At 33.4% G+C, this 20,984-nt stretch overlaps 1 protein-coding gene across 1 annotated transcript in view; it reads left to right on the top strand.

Moving 5' to 3' along the window:
- The window catches only part of mmd (disintegrin and metalloproteinase domain-containing protein mind-meld), a 608,670-nt gene that overhangs the window by 527,301 nt on the left and 60,385 nt on the right, over nt 1-20,984 (top strand). The window contains exons 20-24 of the mRNA XM_083121407.1: nt 2,357-2,459; nt 9,295-9,333; nt 12,295-12,447; nt 15,746-15,823; nt 20,672-20,754. Of these exons, the coding sequence (XP_082977533.1) occupies nt 2,357-2,459; nt 9,295-9,333; nt 12,295-12,447; nt 15,746-15,823; nt 20,672-20,754 (456 nt within the window). The remainder of the gene's footprint in view (nt 1-2,356; nt 2,460-9,294; nt 9,334-12,294; nt 12,448-15,745; nt 15,824-20,671; nt 20,755-20,984) is intronic.

Below are 20,984 nucleotides of genomic sequence, written 5' to 3'. Positions count from 1 at the left end.
ATGTTCTTCTTCAATTATGTGTTCTGAAAGTCCGGTTCTTGGTGTTCCTTCTTTTATATCTTTGGCATGTTCGCCCCCATCTAATTTTCATGCTCCGGCCAGCATGTTCTTTATTACAGGAACATGTAATACTGTAAACCCCTTTTTCATCTCCAGTTTTATTTTTTCTTGTATACGAGACAGCTTATATCTGCAAAGGAAGGGATAATAAATTAAATAGAGAAGATGGGAACATTGATGAAAAGTGGATAAAAATGTTCAAAAGGTGGGACACAACTTGGGAAAAAATCGGCTTCCAGGTCACCTTGGCCGTGGTTAACGCGTCTCGCGAAATAATAGATTTCGAGTTAGATATGACGTAACCCAACGGAAGTAAAGGGGGGGGGGGAAGCAAGTAACAGGGGAAATGCACCGCACCACACAACTTCCGACATTCCATGAGAGGCCTCTTCAGTCTAGTGTACAGCGTCTATCGAGGCACTCCTGAAAAAGTTGTTTTTAACATGTTCCGAGTATAATTGCTTTAGTGTTTTCATGGATACAGCCATCAGGATTTAAACGTAATCTTAGGAATAAGGCACTTTTACGTGCTCAGCAGCCTTAAGTCTTTTTTAACCTTTTTACTTATTTTTACCATACCTCCTGATCCACGCCTTGTCTGATGCAGCCAATGTCATAATTAAATTGGCATAGTATGTCTACCTGATGAAGGAATTAGTTATATCCCGAAACGTAGTTTCATGTAAATCACCAACGTAAGTACTTTTAAGTATTTTATAAAATATTATTGTACTGATAATTTTTGCAAACAGAGAAAAGTGATTTAATTTAACCTTTTTTGTTCCAAGGTGGGCCTAAGAAATGTCTTCTCATAAGAATAATATTTATATGCCCAGTTCAAATAGCCAATAAGTGCAAAGTAATGATAAAATAAATGAAAGGAAACACCGTGGTCTTTTATCATTTCATTAAGATAGATCCACTCCTAGATCCAGGCCTACAGGTACTTAAATCTGCTCCTAGGTGCAATCGTGAAACTGTAAGTATCGTAAATCCCATCAGTATCACAGTTCTAGCAAGGGCCAAACATAAAATGTCATGCCCCATTCAAAATCATGTTGACCCTTTCTCTTACCCATTTCATTCACACCATTCATGTTCCAGTTGAACACTAACTAACTATAAGCACAGAACAAACCGTTTTAGCATCTGTTTGTCCTTTATAAAGAAACTGCTGTCTCAATAAAGTGGGTTTGGTTATATTGGTCAGAAAAATATATTTCTAAATTCCTCTTCTCTTTTCAGTCTCGTTGCAAAAATATATTTCTAAATTCCTCTTCTCTTTTCAGTCTCGTTGCAAAAATTTATATGTATGATGTTCAGAATATCTTACTTTCATATGGTTTGCAAAGTAATCTTTAGCTTTTTAAGTTGGAATAAATAGGCATGTATGTATCCTAGATTTTCATATTTCTGTGTAATAATATCTGTTTAAAGTACTGATTATTTTTATTTGATTATTTCCAGAGATAACTTCCCTTTTTAGAAAGAAAAGTATGCTTTTTCCTCATTTTTCTCTTGGTATTCACTTTTCTTTACAATTTTTATATTTCAGTAAATAATATTTTTAAATCTGATTTTCACGAATGTTTTTTTCCTGATGCTGCCAAACTAGTCTATGTTCTTCTAAGTGATAACCAAACAATATAGAATTTTCTGTCATAGAAAGATAGTAAAAACTACATATGCAGCAAGGATTCTAACCAGGTGCTGGGCCTAACATTACTTACTTTCTGGTACCAAGCCATCCCTGGCTTCTTTACATATTTCACTTGTGTATCTTATGCAAGAATACAATAATATATCACTAAAAACAAGAAAATATGGTTAAAAAAATTTCAAACACGTTTTTGAAAAGAGTTTTACATGTGTTGTTTAATATTATGTAAGTTCACAAGTCAAGTGTGTAATAAAAATGAGGAAAAAATTTAGACAACATAAACAATTCATTACGATAAACTTTTTTATTCAATCCAATGTAAATTAATCTTATAATATTAGCATATGCTAATCTCTCTTGTGCTTCTATGATTTTTGCTTTCAGATGCACTTTTTTAAACTTTTTGAAATTAATAAAGACTACTATTTCAATATAATGAAGTATCTTTTCATTTGCAATTGTATTACAAATTACTAGGACCTTGGTTCGATCATCAGGAGAATTGATTTTCATTTTCTAAGAAATTTCAGGTACTCGTCAGGGTCTTGATTTTTGAATCCAGATCAAATAACAGATGTGAATAGGTGTTGGTCAGTCTCTATTGGCTACAGTACTAACACTCGCTTTTCATTCCAGACGACAGCAATAACAACCTGAGTACCCTATCTATGGTGTTTATACTCGTAGGGGTGGTTAAGGGCGTCTTCATTTGCTTTGCACTAGCAGCTGTTTGCTACAGGTACAGTGTTGGGGGATTTATCATTTTTCCTACATGCCTGCCAAAGGAGAAGTGTAGATAATTGTTTCATACTTACATGGATATTCTTTCACAGTACTTTGTTGTAGTTCATGTTGCATCATGTAGTGTTAACTGTCACAAACAAGTAAAAGGGGCATGATAATGAAAGCCGCTTTTAGTCCAAAAAATGAAAGATTATTTTGGAAATTTTCATTTACATTTTTATCAGTGATGGAATGAAGTAGAAAATATACCAATTCGAGTGTACTCACTGATATTTTTTTAACAGATTCCAATGTCAATGTTTAACTGATTCTGATATGTATCATCATCTAGCAGAACCAAATAGTAGGGCTGACCTGACACCACTTTGAATCAATACCAATGTCGATATTCTGATTCCAATTGATACAGTAGCATGCAAATTAATCTGAACAAGATGCATACTCTTCCAGGTATACAATAATCTTAAAATATGTTGCAGTTTTAAGCTTTAGTTTCACTTTTTTTTTAAATAACTGCACATTCTCTCTCGATAATGCCCTGTGCTATGAACAACGACCCATTTTTACTCAATAGTTCATTGTTGAAGACCCGAAGTGGAGTCTATTGTTGAAGTATTTTGTTATCGTCGACAGACAAAGAGTCAGTTGTGTTGCAAGTTATGTGCCAAGCGGAAGGTAAGTTTTTTTGTGTGAGTGGTTCTTATTTCAGCTGCTGCCCAAATGGATACAATGCCACGCAAACGGTTGAAAATTGTTACGTTATCACAGCATACTTCAATGACACAGAGACAAATTGCTACAGAATGTGGTGTCAGATTGGGTACGGTTAATTTAATTTTGAAACAATACCGAGAGACTGGATCCATCCAGCCTCAAAGAAAGGGAAAACGTGGTCGCAAACGGAAGACTTTGTTGCAGGATGACCGAATTCTTATTAGAAAAAGCAAACAGAACCCCAGAGTGACTGCTGTTGATTTAACACGTGATTTATTGTCAAGTGGAGTGGACCTCCACTTTACTACATAGTGTCGCAGACTGCTTGCACCTGGACGAAAAGCTTGTTGGCCATTGAAAAAGCTGTTGCTTACAAAAAAAAAATGTGTAAAAAGCATGTAGCGTGGGCAAAATGTCATCGGGACTGGACCGTGAGTGACCGGAAGAAAGTGCTTTTTTCAGACGAATGCCATTTTGAAGTGCATGGTCACAAGGTTTCTTTCTTTCGTTCGTAAAGGAAAATGTGAAAAACTTTCACCAGAACACATGCAGCAAACTCCAAAAGACCCCCCGAAAATAATGTTCTGGGGTTGTTTTACATCTGAAGGGTCTGGACCAATAGTTCCTGTTAAGGGGATCATGAACAGTGATAAATATATTGACATACTGCGACGAAAAGTCATGCCTCATCTCAAGAAATCTTTTCCTGATGGTGATGGTGTTTTCCAACAGGACCTAGCAAAATGTCATACATCTCCAAAAAGTCAATGAGTTCTTTGATAATAACAATGTACAAATACTCTCCTGGCCAGGAAACTCACCTGACGTAAATCCAATTGAAAATTTATGGTCTATCTGCAAAAGAAGGGTGTCAAAAGTGGATTGTTCAACCAAGGAGAAAATGTTTTGTGCCCTTGTTAACGTGTGATACCATGATGAAGAAATTAAAAACATTTGTGCAAATTTAGTGTCATCCATACCTAAACGTGTAAAAGATGTGATTACAAACAAGGGTTATTTCTAAATACATGTATAGTTATGTTTATTGCAGCAATGGCATTAAATGCCAAATGTGTATCTTGTTCGGATTAATTTGCACACTACTCTACATGAAAATTGTAATAATTTACAAAATATTCAAAATATTGATGAAAATTAGTGAGTAAGATTTCCATTCCAACTATAAGCATCAATTTACCAGAGTCCTGCTCCAAAATAGTCAAAAATTACATCAGAATTGATATATAACTTATCAAAATACAATTATTAACACAGTGTTGGTGCAAAATAAATGGAAGCTTCAAATTTTGCATAATTTTCAGGATAATTAAACTCCATGAATGTGTTACACAGCATTTTTTGTGGGCTCTGCAAAAGAATCGGCCATTATTTCTCTTGTAGTTTGCAGTTGTTAGACAATTTTTGATGTAATGTTTCGAGAACATTTATTTTTAGTTTTATTGATGTTACAGTTACAACAATGGGATAAATTTAGCAAAGGCACAAAGAAGCAGTTATCCAATGAGTCAGTAATATTACATTGTGGGAACATAACAACTCAACTGTGAAACAAATTACTTTCTTTTTTCTCCAATCTGATGGAAGGCACCCTATTGCCGCCAGAATGGTGCTGCTTTGTTTGGTGATGCAAAACATTCTGATAGAAGGGTAAAAAACACTGCGGAAGCAATTTTTAGTGAATTTGTTTACGATATTTTTCTGTGAATGTTGAGAAACTCATTGGCGTAATTTGTACTTTTACGCCTGTTGATATATGAATATTATACACAGTGACATAGTGAAAAGCATGCGTGGTTTCATGTTAGCTGTTGGTATTATTTCGCATATAACACGCACCAGTTTTTTGGGTAGAAATTTTGAAAAAAATTGCCTGCGGTATGCACCGATGCAAGTGAAATAAAAATAGAATTCCAAGTCGAGAGTCTCTTCCCCACTGGTTACAGCTGATAAGAAAACCTTCATGGGAATGGGTGGCACATGTTATCTTCACAGAGATCTTGAATTCCAAAAGCAGCATTCTTTCGAACAAGCATTTGTTAAAAAATGTGTAACTGAAGTCTCGTTCTTGTTGCGACTGAACTCATTGAACTCCTAACTTGGCTAATCATGACAATAAGGATGAATATGATTATGTGAAAGTGATGAAGGGATACACATGTCAAGACTAGCCCTTTAACTATTGGTAACAGTATCATGGGTTGATCGTGGTGCTTATTGAGACACTGTGCATGTGTCTTTATTTGCAACCCATTTATGTGAATTCATGTCATTGCGCTAAACACAATAATTCTCAGATGTATAAAAACTTCAGTACCATGTTGCACAATCCTGATACACCCAACACTATAATTTTCAAATGCTATTCAATTTTGATGATGCTCTGTTTCCATCCACCATTAACTTTTCTTTGTTGGAGTTACAGCACCTTGAATAACGTAGTGTGGAAAACAATCCAAGAAACTGGTTCCCAAGATGGATGAGAACATAGATGGCAGTGAGATCAGTATCGGTGCTAATTTTCTTATGAAAGCAATGTGGCTTTGTTAGTTTTTTTGAATATATTATGTAGATTTGTTTGTCTTGAAAGGCGGTACATGAATTGATGGAAACAGTTATATTTGTGGAGTGATTTGCAGTCACGAAATGGCATTAATTTGGAAAGAAAAGTAAAATAAAATAAATAAATAAATAGCATGCGTGCGTAACACAAGAAGAAACATTGCAATGTGATTCCGGACATCAGGTCTTGGACTGTGTATTAGAGTTTATTTTTCTATGTTATTAGAATATAAATAGTATCCTGAGAGATATTTCATACCGAGGCGACAAACCACAAGTGTCACTTGAAAGCGAGCAGTCTGTAATGCAGCCTTTCGAACCATAGGGACACAAGCTCTGACTGCACCGTTTCCTCAAGGAGATTTTAGACCAAACTGACACGTGACAAACGATACAAGGATTTCACACCAAAGCGACACGGGTCCTTCGGTCCAAGGCAACTTTCATACCGAAGCAAGACGCAACACATGTCGCTTGGAAACGAGCCAATCAAGAGCAACATTTCACATTGTAAAGGCATGATGGGCAGCACAGGCCAGCATACGGTTGGTGAAATCCTCAAGCGATAAGTGTCACATGCCGCTTTGGTGTGCAATATCCCTAAACAAAGACACTCATTGCATTGTGCATGCACGAACAACAAACCACGGCAACGCAAGCTATTGAGGAAATGTCCCAGTTTGAGCAACACACAAGCGACAAAGTGACTCGTGTGGCTTATCATGTCACCTAGATCTGTTTTTCGCACAATAAGCAGCAAACGCTTGCTAATAGACTGAAGTGCCGCTTCAAGGCAGTTGCTTGTCACTTAGTTGGGAACTCCCCCTGTAGCGTATCGCTTCGGTCTGAGCACCCTTCCTTTAAGGAGTTTTCTGACTGAAATAACAAATAGCATGCAAATACGACATATGAACATGTCGTTTGCTGTTTCAACCCTCTTACGCAATGAATGCTATTTTACAGTCTGGAAGTGTCTGTGTCACTAGTCACATCAGTGTAAACATCCCGTGTCACTTGTCCCATTGGTCTGAAAGTTTCCTTACACTCATGTCGATGGCATTAAGGACGTTTTGTGGGTTTCCCCTTGTCGTTTCATGCAATCATAATTATCATCATTGTCACGATTAGTTTAAAGTGGAAGAAAAGGGACAGTAAATATAAAAAATATGGATGCTTCAGTGTGTATATCTTTAAAAGAAATTATGATGATGATAATAATTATGAACCTAATTCATACACAAAAATTTAGTTACCAAGAGCATTCCACGCGTATTTTTTCTCCCGTATTATTAATGATAGTTTAACGATAACAGGACGTGGTCGACTGTATAGAATGTTCGTTACTGTCTTCGCGACCACTGTACTAAATGTCATATCAATTATCACATTCATAGAAATGCTTCATGTAAAAGAATCAGACGTTGCAGCGAAAACTCCATTTACTTCCATTATAAGCAGATGAATACCATGCACCAAGACCAACACCAGCGCCTCTAGCGGTATCATATTCGAGTGGAACCAGCCAGAGAGCCCAGAATCGTGCTGTTTTCCACACTACGTTATTCAAGGCGTTGTAGTTTGGAGTGCAGCTGGAAAGTTGTCTTGTGCCAACAAGGGCAAACTTAGTTATTTGTCCCCCTCTTTCCCTTTTTTTTATAATACAACAAGACTTATTTGGACTGAACTAGTATTGTTAAGTGAAATTCACAATTTCCAACAGGATTTAAACCATGGAACTTTTACCATAAGGCTACAGAAGAAATCCTCATTTATTTTTAAAGAACTATTATGAGGTAGAGTGATTATGTAAAATTGTTTTTTCTTCAGTGTGTGTTTTATAACAGTCATATTGCCACCTTAGTAGGTTAGCCCAAAGCATTTCAAGTTCCAGTTCTGGCCTAAACATGATTGTTCCTTTGTAATTGTCCCTTCATCAGTTTCATTTAATCATCATTCATCCTCACCATCATGATTAGCCAAAAGTGTGAGCAAAGTGATGCCCAGCTGGAAATGTCTATTGGTTCCAATTGAAATTTCAATTGGTTTGAATTGGTTTCAACTGGAATGAATTGGATTCAATTGGAGGTCCCCAATAAAGGTATCAAAAAGATTTGGGTTCAATCTGAACCTTAAACAAATTCGAAATGCAGAACAATTTCCAATTCATGAATTGTAAGTTTGTATGTATTGGAACCAATTGTTTTCAATTGTAAAATCAATTGGAAATTTCATTACTGTTTATAGTGTGCAAATTTGACTGTTTTTAACCCTTCCTGGGCCGTGCGAGAAAAATTTTGTTGATGGTCGTGCAAGGTGTCAGAGACAGTGTTCTTAAAATATGTTCAATTAATGGTCTAAAATGCCAAAGCCTCAATTATTATGATTAGATCTTTTCTTCCAACAATTAAGATTCTATAAAGCTATAAAAATTGAAATTCTATAAAACTATAAAAAGGCACTTTTCTTTAGTCAGGCACGGAATGGCAGACTGGATTTTCAGTAAAAACGATGTACGCCTGTAGTCGTGCATGGACTCAGACAGCAAGGTGTTTCAATGACCTTCCCCCCCCCCTTTTCCTAGCTGCTTGAAGATCTGACTAACACTGAAAACAAAATAGTGGTGTAATAGAGGAAGGTTGGAAACTGAGCTAGACTCAATGCACGTTTAACTATATTCTACTGTGAACTGAAATGTACTGAAACCTAATTGCAGGTCTACTGCACAGCTTCTGTACTTCAACAGTAGGGCTACTGTAATGGAAAAACAATGTTTGCTAGATGTGAAGAAAAATACAATATAATAAAAAGCCTGTCATGTTAAATTACTTTTGACTTTCTGTCATTGTATATGTTGTGCTTAATGTTCATGCTCTTTCTTATTGGTTTGTGACAGTTTTACTGCAAATGTCTGGTGATGGTGGTGGTCTCTCTGATGGTGATGGGAAAAATAATTTCAATGTTTCTTGTTTTTTTTAAAAAAAAAATGATGTAGACTGTAACAAAATTGTCGTTGTGCTCTCTAATTTGCAGCTGACTTTTTCTTTTTCTTTTCTGTCTTTTTTATATCTGTCTGCATGATGTGGATCCTCCTCACGTTTGCTTCCTGCACGATGCTGCTTCCTGACATCATGGTTGCGGTGCCATTACGTCAAAAACCGACCATCATCATCGGTGTTGGACTGTGTTTTAACTAAAAAAAACATAATGACTTAATAACTTGTCCGAACTATGCTAACATTTTGTTTTAAAACTCTATAAACAACTAACAAACAAAAAAATATTGCTTGCATTTATATTGTAATATGTATGGTGACTGTTATCACTGTGCTAACGATGTGCTTATATCTGTAAAAACGAAACTGCAAATGGGGAATCACTGTGATCTGACGATTTGGACAAAAATATATAACCAAAAAAATAATGAAAACTGTTGCAGCAAGCGACCATAGTACGAATACAGTGTTCTTAGTGGCAATGCTTCTGTCAGTGGTAGGGGGTGTCTTTATAGTATTTGCATTGATGGCCCTCTGCTACAGGTCAGTCGTAGTACACAAAAACTTCTCCCTCTGTCTCAGGTTAGTGAGCAGAAAGCAGGTAGCAATATTACCATAATTAGAGCATAGAGTGTAGATGTAGCTGCACATTTTGAAATTTACTTCTTATCACATGTTCAACCTGTGTTTTTGGAAGTGGTACAAGTAATATATAATTTTTTTATATCTTTACAGTTCTACTCATCGATCATAGGTAATATTTATATATAATTATATAAGAGCTTATATAATTATATATATGTATATAATTAAAAAATTACTGTGTTTTACCACTTGTGATAAGTACGAAGTTCCCTTTGTACCAGTAGCAGTAGCGATTATGTCACTGATTTTTCCTGAAATCAAAATCTTTTCATTAAGAAGTCACTGTGCAAAGTTTGTAAAGAAATATTATTTGTGCACAGGTGTCACCTGCTTCTTGTTTAACTAAATGTACCTTGCACTTGTAAAAACTACCATAAAAGTTAATATCACTGTTTTGTGTCAGTGTTCTTTCTTAAACCTTTGTTACCACTTGGGAGACACAGGCTGAAGTGTTAAAAGGGCTGCCAATGAGTGGAATGAACCAAGGAAGAAAGCAACTGATCACATTTCTTAAATTTAACAAAAAAAAAAAAAAAGTATTTTTTCTAGTACTTCCTTAAGAAAGTTATACTCACAGATTCAGCATCTGGCATAATTTTTTCTTGCATGCATCATTCACAGTGGTTGCCTGTATACTACGGCTTTGTTTTTTTTTTGTCTCTCTTTCTCTATCTGTCTCTTCTTTCTCTGTGTGTACAGTTTTAACACGAAAGCCTTTTGATATCTGGGCTTCTTTTTTTATTAATTTTTTTTTACTAAATCAAGTACACTTTTGTGATGTCCTGTGTTTGTTTCTTTGTACATATTCCTTTGGTTTGTATTTGTATTTTTCAGTGTGATTGTCTCCACGTCAAATGTCTGTGTGTGTGTGTATCAACCCTATTCCCACTGTACATAGTAGCTGCACTATGCACCTTCTCACTTACTGCTCATGATGTTTCACCAACAGCTAAGTGACCAGAGTAATAGTTCGTCTCGTAAAGAGGAACCAGTAAAGAGTACAATATAATTACACACGATATCCAGGTTTCCTAACATCATGCTTATAAACTTACAATAAATGCAACTATAAATTATTACAAATAGAATGAAAAATAAATAATAGCAAAAGAAGGAACTGCGTTTGCCAATAAATTTTGAAATTTATACTGAATAGATCTTTTTAAAATTTCTTTGTCATGAATTTAATATTACTCTAAAAGAGAAGCAGCTGCAGAGAGAGCAATATATATACACATTTGCATAAGTAGTGTGGCATAAGGAAATATATGTATAAAGATATTACTGCATGATAAACGTAACATGTGGTTGAGAATTAGTCTGGCGATTGCATGCGAAATGGAAATACGCGCTTTAAGTAAGCATACAGTGATGAACTTCTCTTTCAACCAACGAGGTAGGTCCTCAAACTTGATATTTCTACAGTGTAAAATGAATAAATGTTATATGATGGTGGTGGTGGTAGATCATCACCATATTATCATTGCATTAAATATTACATTCTGAATAGGTTACATTATTTTATAAAAATAAGCTAATAACTGCCAAAGCATTAAGATTAGAATTGCATATTAAGCTATCTTCAGCCTATAAATTGTCGATGAAGTTATCATATTCACATCTTTAGTGATTATACTTCATAGTAACATAAGTTTAGAAATAAATTTGAGAGTTACATATGTAATAAGTTTCACAGAATAGTTTAATACATAATAAATATTATAATTTTTCACATATTATGTTAAAAATTACTGAAAGGAATTAATGCTAGATAATGACATAAAGAATTGCAAGAAATCATAAGGTAGAAAGCTCTCAAGTTCTTAATTATCAATAACATTTAAGGTAGTGAAAGTCTCATTTTAATAAAAGCTCTTGACATGTAATATCTACTATTTGTTTCACTTCACTAAAACTCCAGTTTGCATATGACAACATGTTTAATTTTTAAGTAAATAAATTTTCACTATTTTAAAACTAAGGAAAACTTAATAATTGCATGAATTAATGTAACGTCTTACATAAAAATACTTAAGTAAATAAAGTTAAGTACATCCATTTTAACAAATAATAATAGTTTTCAATTTTATGTATTGAATTATATTTTGTAAGAAAATTTAACTTCAAAACACTTTCTTTACTTTGATACTGTTATTCTGTTGACAATAATACAGGTAATTCTACACCAGTGCTGATATTCTGTAGGACTGTTCTTAATATTGGATAAATCACAATGCACTGCTACTTTCCAAACACAGCACTGCAGACAAACTTAGCTTCTTTGATATTAACAAGCATATAGTCACTGCATGAAGTTAAAATAAAATTTCAAAATAATTCTCTTTAATCAATATATATCACATTAAAGGAATTTTCATCTTTTAAGAAATAGAAGATTATTGTATTGGGCAGTTCAAAGAATGTACAATTTATGTAATGCAATTCTAAAAACCTAATTACATTATTGTAATACCTTGTTATTTTGTAATATGAGTAGTGTGTTCAATTCCAAATATTCAAATAGAAAAATTATATCAGTTAATGCCACAGTTTAACAATCATGGTCTTTAGGTTCTCTATACAATTTAAATATTTTAGTGCTATTTTTTAGAAATGCTGTGAAAAGTAGAGACCTAACAAATATATATATATGTAGAATTGGAAAGATCCTTTTCATTGATATAAGCTATTATCCAAATACAAGTAGGATTTAATGTGTAGGAATTATTGTTAGAGAATAATCTTTAACTTATTAAAGTACATAAAAATTGTATTTCATACTAGCTTTGCATACTTATGAAAAAAGAATACATTAAATTTGAAATTAGCTGATGCTAAGATTTAGAATTTCATCTTTTGTGATGAAAAAACTATTTTTTTCAATTTTCCTACTAGAAGGAAGAGCACCATGCCGAAGTACGATCCACCGTACGTAAAAAAGCCAATGGTGAAGAAGTTTGCCGGCAAAGGACCATCTACCCATAACCCGGAAGAGGCAGCTTTGGAAAATGTTAAACGGATAATCAGTTTCGGAAATATGCCTTCATATAGGTAAGAGATTGTTATGTGAGTTACAGATTGGAGTGTTGTGTATCTTTCTGCTGGCAAGTATGAAATTTATTGAGATAATGCATTTCTTTAAGTATAAGTATTTTGCGTTATTTGAATTTGTTTTAAAAAGAAAAGGAGAAATAAGAAAGAGTGAGAGCCTAAAGACCAAAGTGGCATTGCCTCATATGAAAGTAAAGTTTCAAAAAACAAGGTATTACCAACTCTATGACCTACCCATGAATGTTTGTATGTCTGTGTGAGAGGTTGTGATTCCTACGTTTTTGTTAAGTATAAATTTGGTCCTCCTTATGCTACCCCTTTGATCATTGTTACCTTTGATGTTTTTCCTTACAAATTCAAGAATTATAAATGTCATAATTCAATAGTGTATATTCTCTTCTTTCCTTTAATTTTAGTTTATTTTTTTTAGAAAACTTAATTATAAAATATTCGTCAACAAAATAGAAAGTTATCATTTGAAAAAGGTACAGGAACAAATGGCATTTAGGATTATATTTTGCTAAATTTTGATCATCATTTTTCATGTAAAAAAAAATAATTAAAATTGTTGAATGGTTCAGCTTTGTGAATGACTACTTTGAATTGAGTGTAAATTGTGTTGTTTGAGATATTTTCTTTCACAAGAGACGAATGGAACATAAATAGGAGTGAAAACTGCTTGATACAATATAAGCTTCCTCTTAGGAACATTGTTAAAGTCATGGCCCACGCTATGAGTACTTCCATATCATTATATCAATCATTATATAGAAATTTGTGTATTTTAGTTCATTCCATTTGCACTGCAGATGTTAATAATCAGTTAATATTTTATAAGCATATACAAGGTGTTCAGATGATAGGCATCCAAACACAAGAAAGTTATAAAAAAAATTGGTTTCGTCATTATCAAGAAAATATTTCTCAAGTGAAGTTCTAAGTTTCTTAACACTTGAGCTGGCTAAATAACCAGCAAATGCTCAAATTCAAGTAGTACACATATAACCGTAATTTGTCTGTGGTAAATCTCGACCGTGATGTGAAAGATGCAGTGAAATTGAAACTTAAGTAAACGTAGTCATTATCTCAATATTAAAATGTAGTTAAGCCTATCTTACCAACACAGTGATGTATGAAAATGAAACAGATGAGACAGATGATTGTGGGCTGAAACTGCCTGGGTCGATATTTTGCATATATGTGGTTATGATCATTGTCACATTAAAATTATATTCCATTGTAAACGCTTGAGCGTGGGAGACTCGCATGAGTACAAGTACGATGGTAGCGTCGTCGCCTTGTAATCAAGGGGTCCCGGGTTTGATACCTGGTTGAGGCAGATGGCACAGTGGTTCGGATCCCACTTTAAACTGTAGGTCCAGCCCCGATTAGCCTTTATGTGCATAAAGTGGACTTAAAACAACAATTCAATCAATCAATCGAACGAGTACAAGCGAGCGAAAGTGATTTCATGCAGTACTCCAGTAACTACCTTTTAGCAGTTCTATTGGAGGCCTCTCAATAGCATAGCAGCTAACATTGTTGCCTTGTAATTAAGAGGTTACTTTGGTGGTGCATTACATGATGGTCCCAACTTAAACTGTAGGTCCATTCTGATTAGCCTATTGAAAGATAAAGGGAAACTAAAACATCAAACTTTGATGAGGATTCCTTCATGCAGTGGATAATGTCCAGGCAATATTCAAGACCTGTTGGGATATTTTGTGACACGTTAGGTCTACTAGTGTTTTTATATTAACTGGTAGATTAATGTGACAATTTTTTCTAGGGCAGCTTTTGAATCGAAGTAACATGCCATATGCTACCTAGAAATCCATTACACATTACTCGATTTAAAACCTGTTAAACTAAATGGAACTATTTACACTGGAGTTTCAGTAGCATGCAAAGGTCTTCCACACACAGAGTGTGCAAGTTCTGTATGAAAACTGCCTTGTAGATGATTCTGTAATTGTTAATCATTAATCTGGAAACAGCCACGAGTATGAAATTGGAGAGGTTACTCTTGTTATGTGCAAAACCAGATTAATTTATTATAAATAGTGTCAGAGCTATCACCATTTATTTGAAAGTACCTGTCATCTGGGCACCAGGTATAAGTATTGAATATATTCATGTATGCTCCCAGGTACTTTTGATTCATACATTTGTTGTTTTTTTTTATGATTAAATATCATTCACAAATGAGTCATGTGCAGTGCATCATTTGAACATGGTATATTTCCATAAAATAATTCTTCATACGTATTTTTCTCAACTCAATCCCATGCAAAATAGTAGTTTTATTATTTTATTTCTGCAGTTTGAATGTACGGCAATTTATTTTTCTACAAAGGATTTGTAAATTATTTTTTTTATATATATTTGCAATCAGAAAGGTAAAAAGAATTATCAATACTTTAATTATTACTGAATCTTTAGATGTGATAGTTTTATTTAGGAATTTGTATTTTAAAATTATGAACTACATTATGATGTATAGAAATCAATATAAATGATATGTCTTTTTATGTTCATTAAGTACAAAACATGTAATATGAAATATAGAAATATATTACTTAAAATGCTGACAAGGATTGAAATCTAACTTTTAGGTAATGCAATATACATATATGCATTCTTAAGGTTTTTCTTAAAAATTATTGCATATTTATTAACTTACCTTTAAACACAAACACATACACAGACACACACACACATACATACATACACACTTCATATCTGACCAGAATATTAAATTTATAGTCAAAACTTCATTCCTTGTACACTGTTTTTGACAATTCCTTAGTACCTTCAGTTAAGTATCTTCCAATCATAATTCATCGATTTCATAATTCCTCTCAATTTTAAGTTGATTTTTCTCTTTTTCTCTTGACACTTTGTATATAGTATATAATCCATGCTCTCAGTACAAATTTGTTAAGAGATATAATGAAATTATTTTTAAACCAAATGTATCAAAATCATAGTTTAGTTTCTACAAGACAGAAGAACCCAAAGAATTAACCAGGGGGGAAATACCAATTGTCTCATGTTTCAAACAAATATCTATATTAAATGTTGAGGCCATGTAGTTATTATTTAAAATATGCTACACGGAAATAGTTTCTCTTATAAGAAATTTCATGTCAGAACAAACAGCAATGAAAAGTAATGACATATTATTTAAGTTCTTGTTACTTTGTATGTTATTAAATAAAATACAATTTCTTGTTCTAAATAGATCAAAAGTTATGTTCAGTTGAGATAAAAGACATTTTGTCTTCTTTGTTGCTAGTCGTCAGGATGGACAGAGGGTGTTGTTCCGGCCAATCAACCAATCCCATATGTCTTCAGGATACCCAACAAACTTGCAGTTAGTTGATGTGGAATCTTGGTAAACACTGAGAACCCACACCATTCGAATTCTCTGATCATTTTTTTTAAGAATGCAAAATAATTTATGCATTTTGAAGATATATTATGAATTGAAGTTCAATTGCATGTTTGTGTGTAGATATGATTTAATTAATATACATTAGTATTGTAAAAATACTGAACATTGATATTGAACATTCATTCAATACCAATGATGACTAAAACAAAGCAAAAACTCTTTGTGTTGAGCCACAAATACAGAGAAAAGTTCTGTAAATTATATTACTACATTAGTATAATTAGATAATTTAGATATTCAGTTTACAATAAGAATCAAATCAGATTAATCTGTACCCTATTAGTATTGATTGATAACTATGAACAGCTTGTGACTTATTGCAACATTCTGCCATTTTAATTATTTTTTTTTATGAATATAAGGCTATATTCAAATACCCTAGTTTCATAAAGTAAAGGTTCTTCTACTGAGGCAAAGATGAATAGCCAGCCATTTGAGTTTTTCAGGGAAGATTTTTATCAGATTCAGTAACTATTTGAAGCATTGGTCACAGGCTATATTTGCATTAAAGATGATGCAAAGCATACTAATTTCAGTTTTATAGATACTAAGGTGGTCTGCATGAAAAGTCTCTCAGGCTGTAGTTTGGCAGACTTGATTTAGAATAAAAATAACATGACAGCTAAAGCTAAAAACTGTACTGATATACCGCCATTGAAATGTACTGACCGTAGAGATTTATGAATTGGATTTAATGCTAAACTCTAGGCTCAGTAGTATATTTCAATCCACAATTGACATATATATAGATTTCAGTTTTTTTGTTGCTTTTTAAGTTGCTGTAAAATTTGCATAATAATAATATAATTTGATTTTTTTTAAAAATTTGAATTTAAAAGTTTGGTTGCATCAGCACTTAGGTTATTTTGCACCCATCACATGATACGGTGTCCAGCCCCTAACAGTAACTAAAATAACATAACTATAATGTGTAACTAAAATATTAAAATATTCTGGCTTCTGTTAAAAGCTGAGGCTGTAAAAGGACACTCAGCACACATAAGGACAAAAAACAGGACAACATACACTGGCCATAGGGCCAGATGCCAGAGCCTCGTTAGTCTGCAAAATGCAGTCCAGGGTGTACTACGTGGAAGTGAGGTTGACAATTGGGTGTACTATGTGCAAGGTCACCCCCTTACACCCCAATATTGTAATCATCCTTGAAAATTATGTACAGTAGGGAATAACATCACCATCTCAAATCTGTAAAATTAAGAGTACTTTTACTGTAATATAGACATATATTTGTCTCAATGGACCATAGGTAGGAGAAGTGCCTGGGCTCTTTCCCTACAATACCCTACAACCAGTGGCGGCAATTAGGGGGGGGGGCAGTTGCCCCCATTTTTTCCACTTTTACCCCCACACTATGCTAAACCCTATCTACCAAGGGAAAGTAAAAAATAAATAAATAAATAACATGTTGTTGTTGGTTTAATTCCACTTTAAGCACTAATAGGCTAATCGGGACTGGACCTAGAGTGGGATCTACACCACTGTGTGCCTCCACCAGGAATCGATCCTGGGACCCCTTGGTTACAAGTCAACAGTATTACTAACACCATCTAAGCAGCCCTATAATAAAACTAACAATGTTTTAAAATTGATATCTTGCAATTTAAGAAAGTTTTGAAATTGATATCTTGCAATTTCAAAGGCAGGTTCACTGGTGCTGCTTTTGAACCTGGACAAATTTTATATTTTCCACATTGTTACTATACTATAAACTGACGTTTCTCAAATTACAAAATATATTAGGCATAATGTAACAACTAATCTTGGAGAACTGAGGAATTAATGGTTTGCAATGTCAAACTGTAGATCCAGTCCCAATTAGCCTATCCAGAATAAAGTGGTCATAAACAACTTTTGAAATGTTAAAACAACTCAAGGAAGAAAAGTAGAAATGCCGGTTTCACTAAATGGGTGTGTATGTATTAATGCCTATTTAGGTACAGAAAAACTACCAATATTCCATTTCATTCTACTATTTACTTTATGCTGTGAAATTATACCATATAAAAAACATGAATTATTGATTTGATTTTTTTTAAATGTACTTTATGGATAGTATGTTCCGATCGATCCATGGCGGGAACAAAGGGGGTCACTTGCCCCCTCACCCCCTTCAAAAACAAGTGGTGAAAAAATTCATGTGCTTTTTTATGTGGAAAGTATTTCATAATCCATTTTTAAATAATTCAAATGTAGCATTGCACTCCCTGGAAAAAGTGGTTTTTGTCACACTAGGAAAAAGTTTATTGCCTCCCCCACCTCCTTTTTAGGAAAAATATACAACTACCCCACATTCCTGTCACAGACATTTGATAAAAAATATGCCCTGTTAATTACGATGTTATTTTCAGTTCATTTTAGTTGAACTTCAATTTCATAACATGAAGTGAAACTCATTTCATGAAATTATTTTTTGAGATAAAGGGGAGAAATTTATCTCCTGAAGCATGGGAATCAGGATGGCCAGTTTGTTCACATTGTTTACCATATGCATTTTTGTGTACCTGTTTGTCTTATGTTTGACTTGTATTGTTTGAATGATTAGGTAAACATTGCACGTGCCTCATTTGTGATTCATAGAGTTGCTTCCTCAAGTAGATATTTATGTTTTTTTTAAATAAACATTTTCTTTTGCACACTAATCACTCTTACTTCCACAAATAATGGATGACTATGAGATAGTATGCTCTGTGGAAATAAATTTAGAATATTTTATGTAAAAATGCAGCTTAATGTATCGTTTCGTTTGTTAACAGGATTTAATTGTTCATATTTTAAAATAAATATGTTGCTCGAAGTGTATTACTGAAAATTTGAATCTACAATTCTCATTGGCATGCCCAGATATTTTGTAAGGAGGGAAAGTGGCCATATATTGCTAATTTTCCCATTTCTTGTGTATCTTATGTATTTTTAAAGAAAATTCTACAGTAGATCGAAGATTGCATAAACCTCCTACCAACACCCTCCAATAAACATGTCTGACAAGTGTCTTATAAACATACATACATATTACATTGGTATTACTTTTAAATATTGAAATGAAGTAATTTCTTTCTTTATTTGAAATGTAAACAACTTCATATTTGTTACAACATCAAATAGCACAACGTCCTTGGAAACAACATTGAGGAAAATTCCTCATTTATTTCTCAGGTTTTTTCAAAATGTTTTAAATTGTTGGTCAAGTGGCGGCAATTGGGTTCAAAAACGAGGGGGGCAAAGACAGTATATTTCCCTTTGCAGATATGGTTTAGCATAGTGCAAGGGAAAAGTGGCAAAAAGTGGGGGGGCAACTGCCTCCCCCCCTAATTGCCACCACCATACATAGTTTGATTTCTGCTAACTGGTCAAATGAAGTTCTTATTATATTCTACATTTTATATTGCAATCTATTTCATTTCCAATGGGTGTATTATTTTGACAAGTCATCCTTTATTTTGTTGAAGACACATTATGTGGAATTATTTAAATTTTTAATTCACTGTGTGTTCATCAGAGCATGGTAGTGAAGTAAAATCTGTAAAAATAAATTGCATTTCTTTGTAATAGGTTAATGAAAAGTTATACATTCATAATACACTTTAGAATTGAATTTTCTGCAACAGTAAAAAATATCAGTTTGTTACTAAATTCTCAAATAGATTTAAAGTAATTTGTTCACACCTGTACACACACACAAACACACATATATATATTTAAATGAAATCACTATGTGAAATGATACTACAGGGTTAATAGTCTAACTAAAATTTATTCCTTTTTAATTAATTTCATTAAAGAATTCAATAATGAAAACTTATATTTTTACCAAAATGTGCTGATTTCAATTGTTACAACCACAACTGGAATAAATATAATTTTACATTACAATCATTGTTAATCAGCTTGCAGTTCCACTAGATGGAACCATGATAGCATGGAGGCAATTTGCTAAATACTATTTGCACGTCATGCTGCTGCAATAATTTCATTACAAGCAGATATTGAAAAATTTCTCAATTGAAAGGATTTCTTTCAATCACAGAAATCAACGTGACTGATATGATATGCCTTTTACTCTGATTTTCAGCCTTTAGAGGCCAAGCTAAGAAATTGAGTATTATTGGACAAAGTCAGGTTTAGTGCACTTAGCTTGAAGGTAAATCATTGCATTTCAGTGTTGGAAGCTTGGAAGTCTGTTTATGTATTCTAAATTGATAAAGCACTGAGTTTCCAAAAATATGCTCTTGGATATTCTTTTTTTTTTTTTTAAGTAACATTTGATTACAAAATACTAGAATTTCTGTAACTTTCAATAATTTTGGTTTTGGTCTGTCAAGGAAAATATAAATTATTGCAATGTACCTTTACACCTGTGATATCTCCCAGCTTTTCCAATCCCAATAATATCTTATTATTTAAGTTTTATTAGTGTTTAGACTGATGCTATGAATTTTGACTGGTAACAGTCAACATTGTGGCAGTGGGATAATTGTGTTCCATACAGGCAATCACTATGAAAATATTTTTAAACAATAAAATGTAAAAAAGAGGATGTTACTTTCCTCAATCATTGTTTTTTATTTAATTATTGTTTTGCATTTGTCTGCATGTTTAAATTTATCTAAAAAGTAGCCCAATTTTTCTTTAAACTCTCTTTTGTAGTTTTTCTTTTCTTAAGATGAATGGATTTCATTCGGAATATTTTAAGTAAGATGAAATCCAATAACATCTTTTGCTCCTTTTGTAATCGCTTTCTTCCTCCAGAGAACACAAGTTGCAGCGGTTGAAGAGACAAGGTGGAATGGCTGTCATGGGATCAGCGAGCGAAGAGGAAGCTGGCCATTCAGGTGAGTTTAATGTGCAACTGAATAATGTCTGCATCGGCAATCATGCTACTGAATAAAGTATTATTTCACTATCGTGCACACTTTGCTGTCAGAACTTGAGGTGAGCCAGTACCAATACCAACGTATTGATGTCAGCCGGTAATCATTTTTATTCATATTAGAATTGTTTAAAATACAAACTTTTAAATATAAAAGATATTGTATGTTTGTTAGCCAATGTCAAAACATAT

The sequence above is a fragment of the Lepisma saccharinum genome, chromosome 4 (assembly GCF_977018435.1).
Source record: "Lepisma saccharinum chromosome 4, izLepSacc3.1, whole genome shotgun sequence".
NCBI lineage: Eukaryota > Metazoa > Arthropoda > Insecta > Zygentoma > Lepismatidae > Lepisma > Lepisma saccharinum.
Note: the sequence above shows the minus strand (reverse complement) of the source record. Positions and strands in the feature narration are given on the sequence as shown.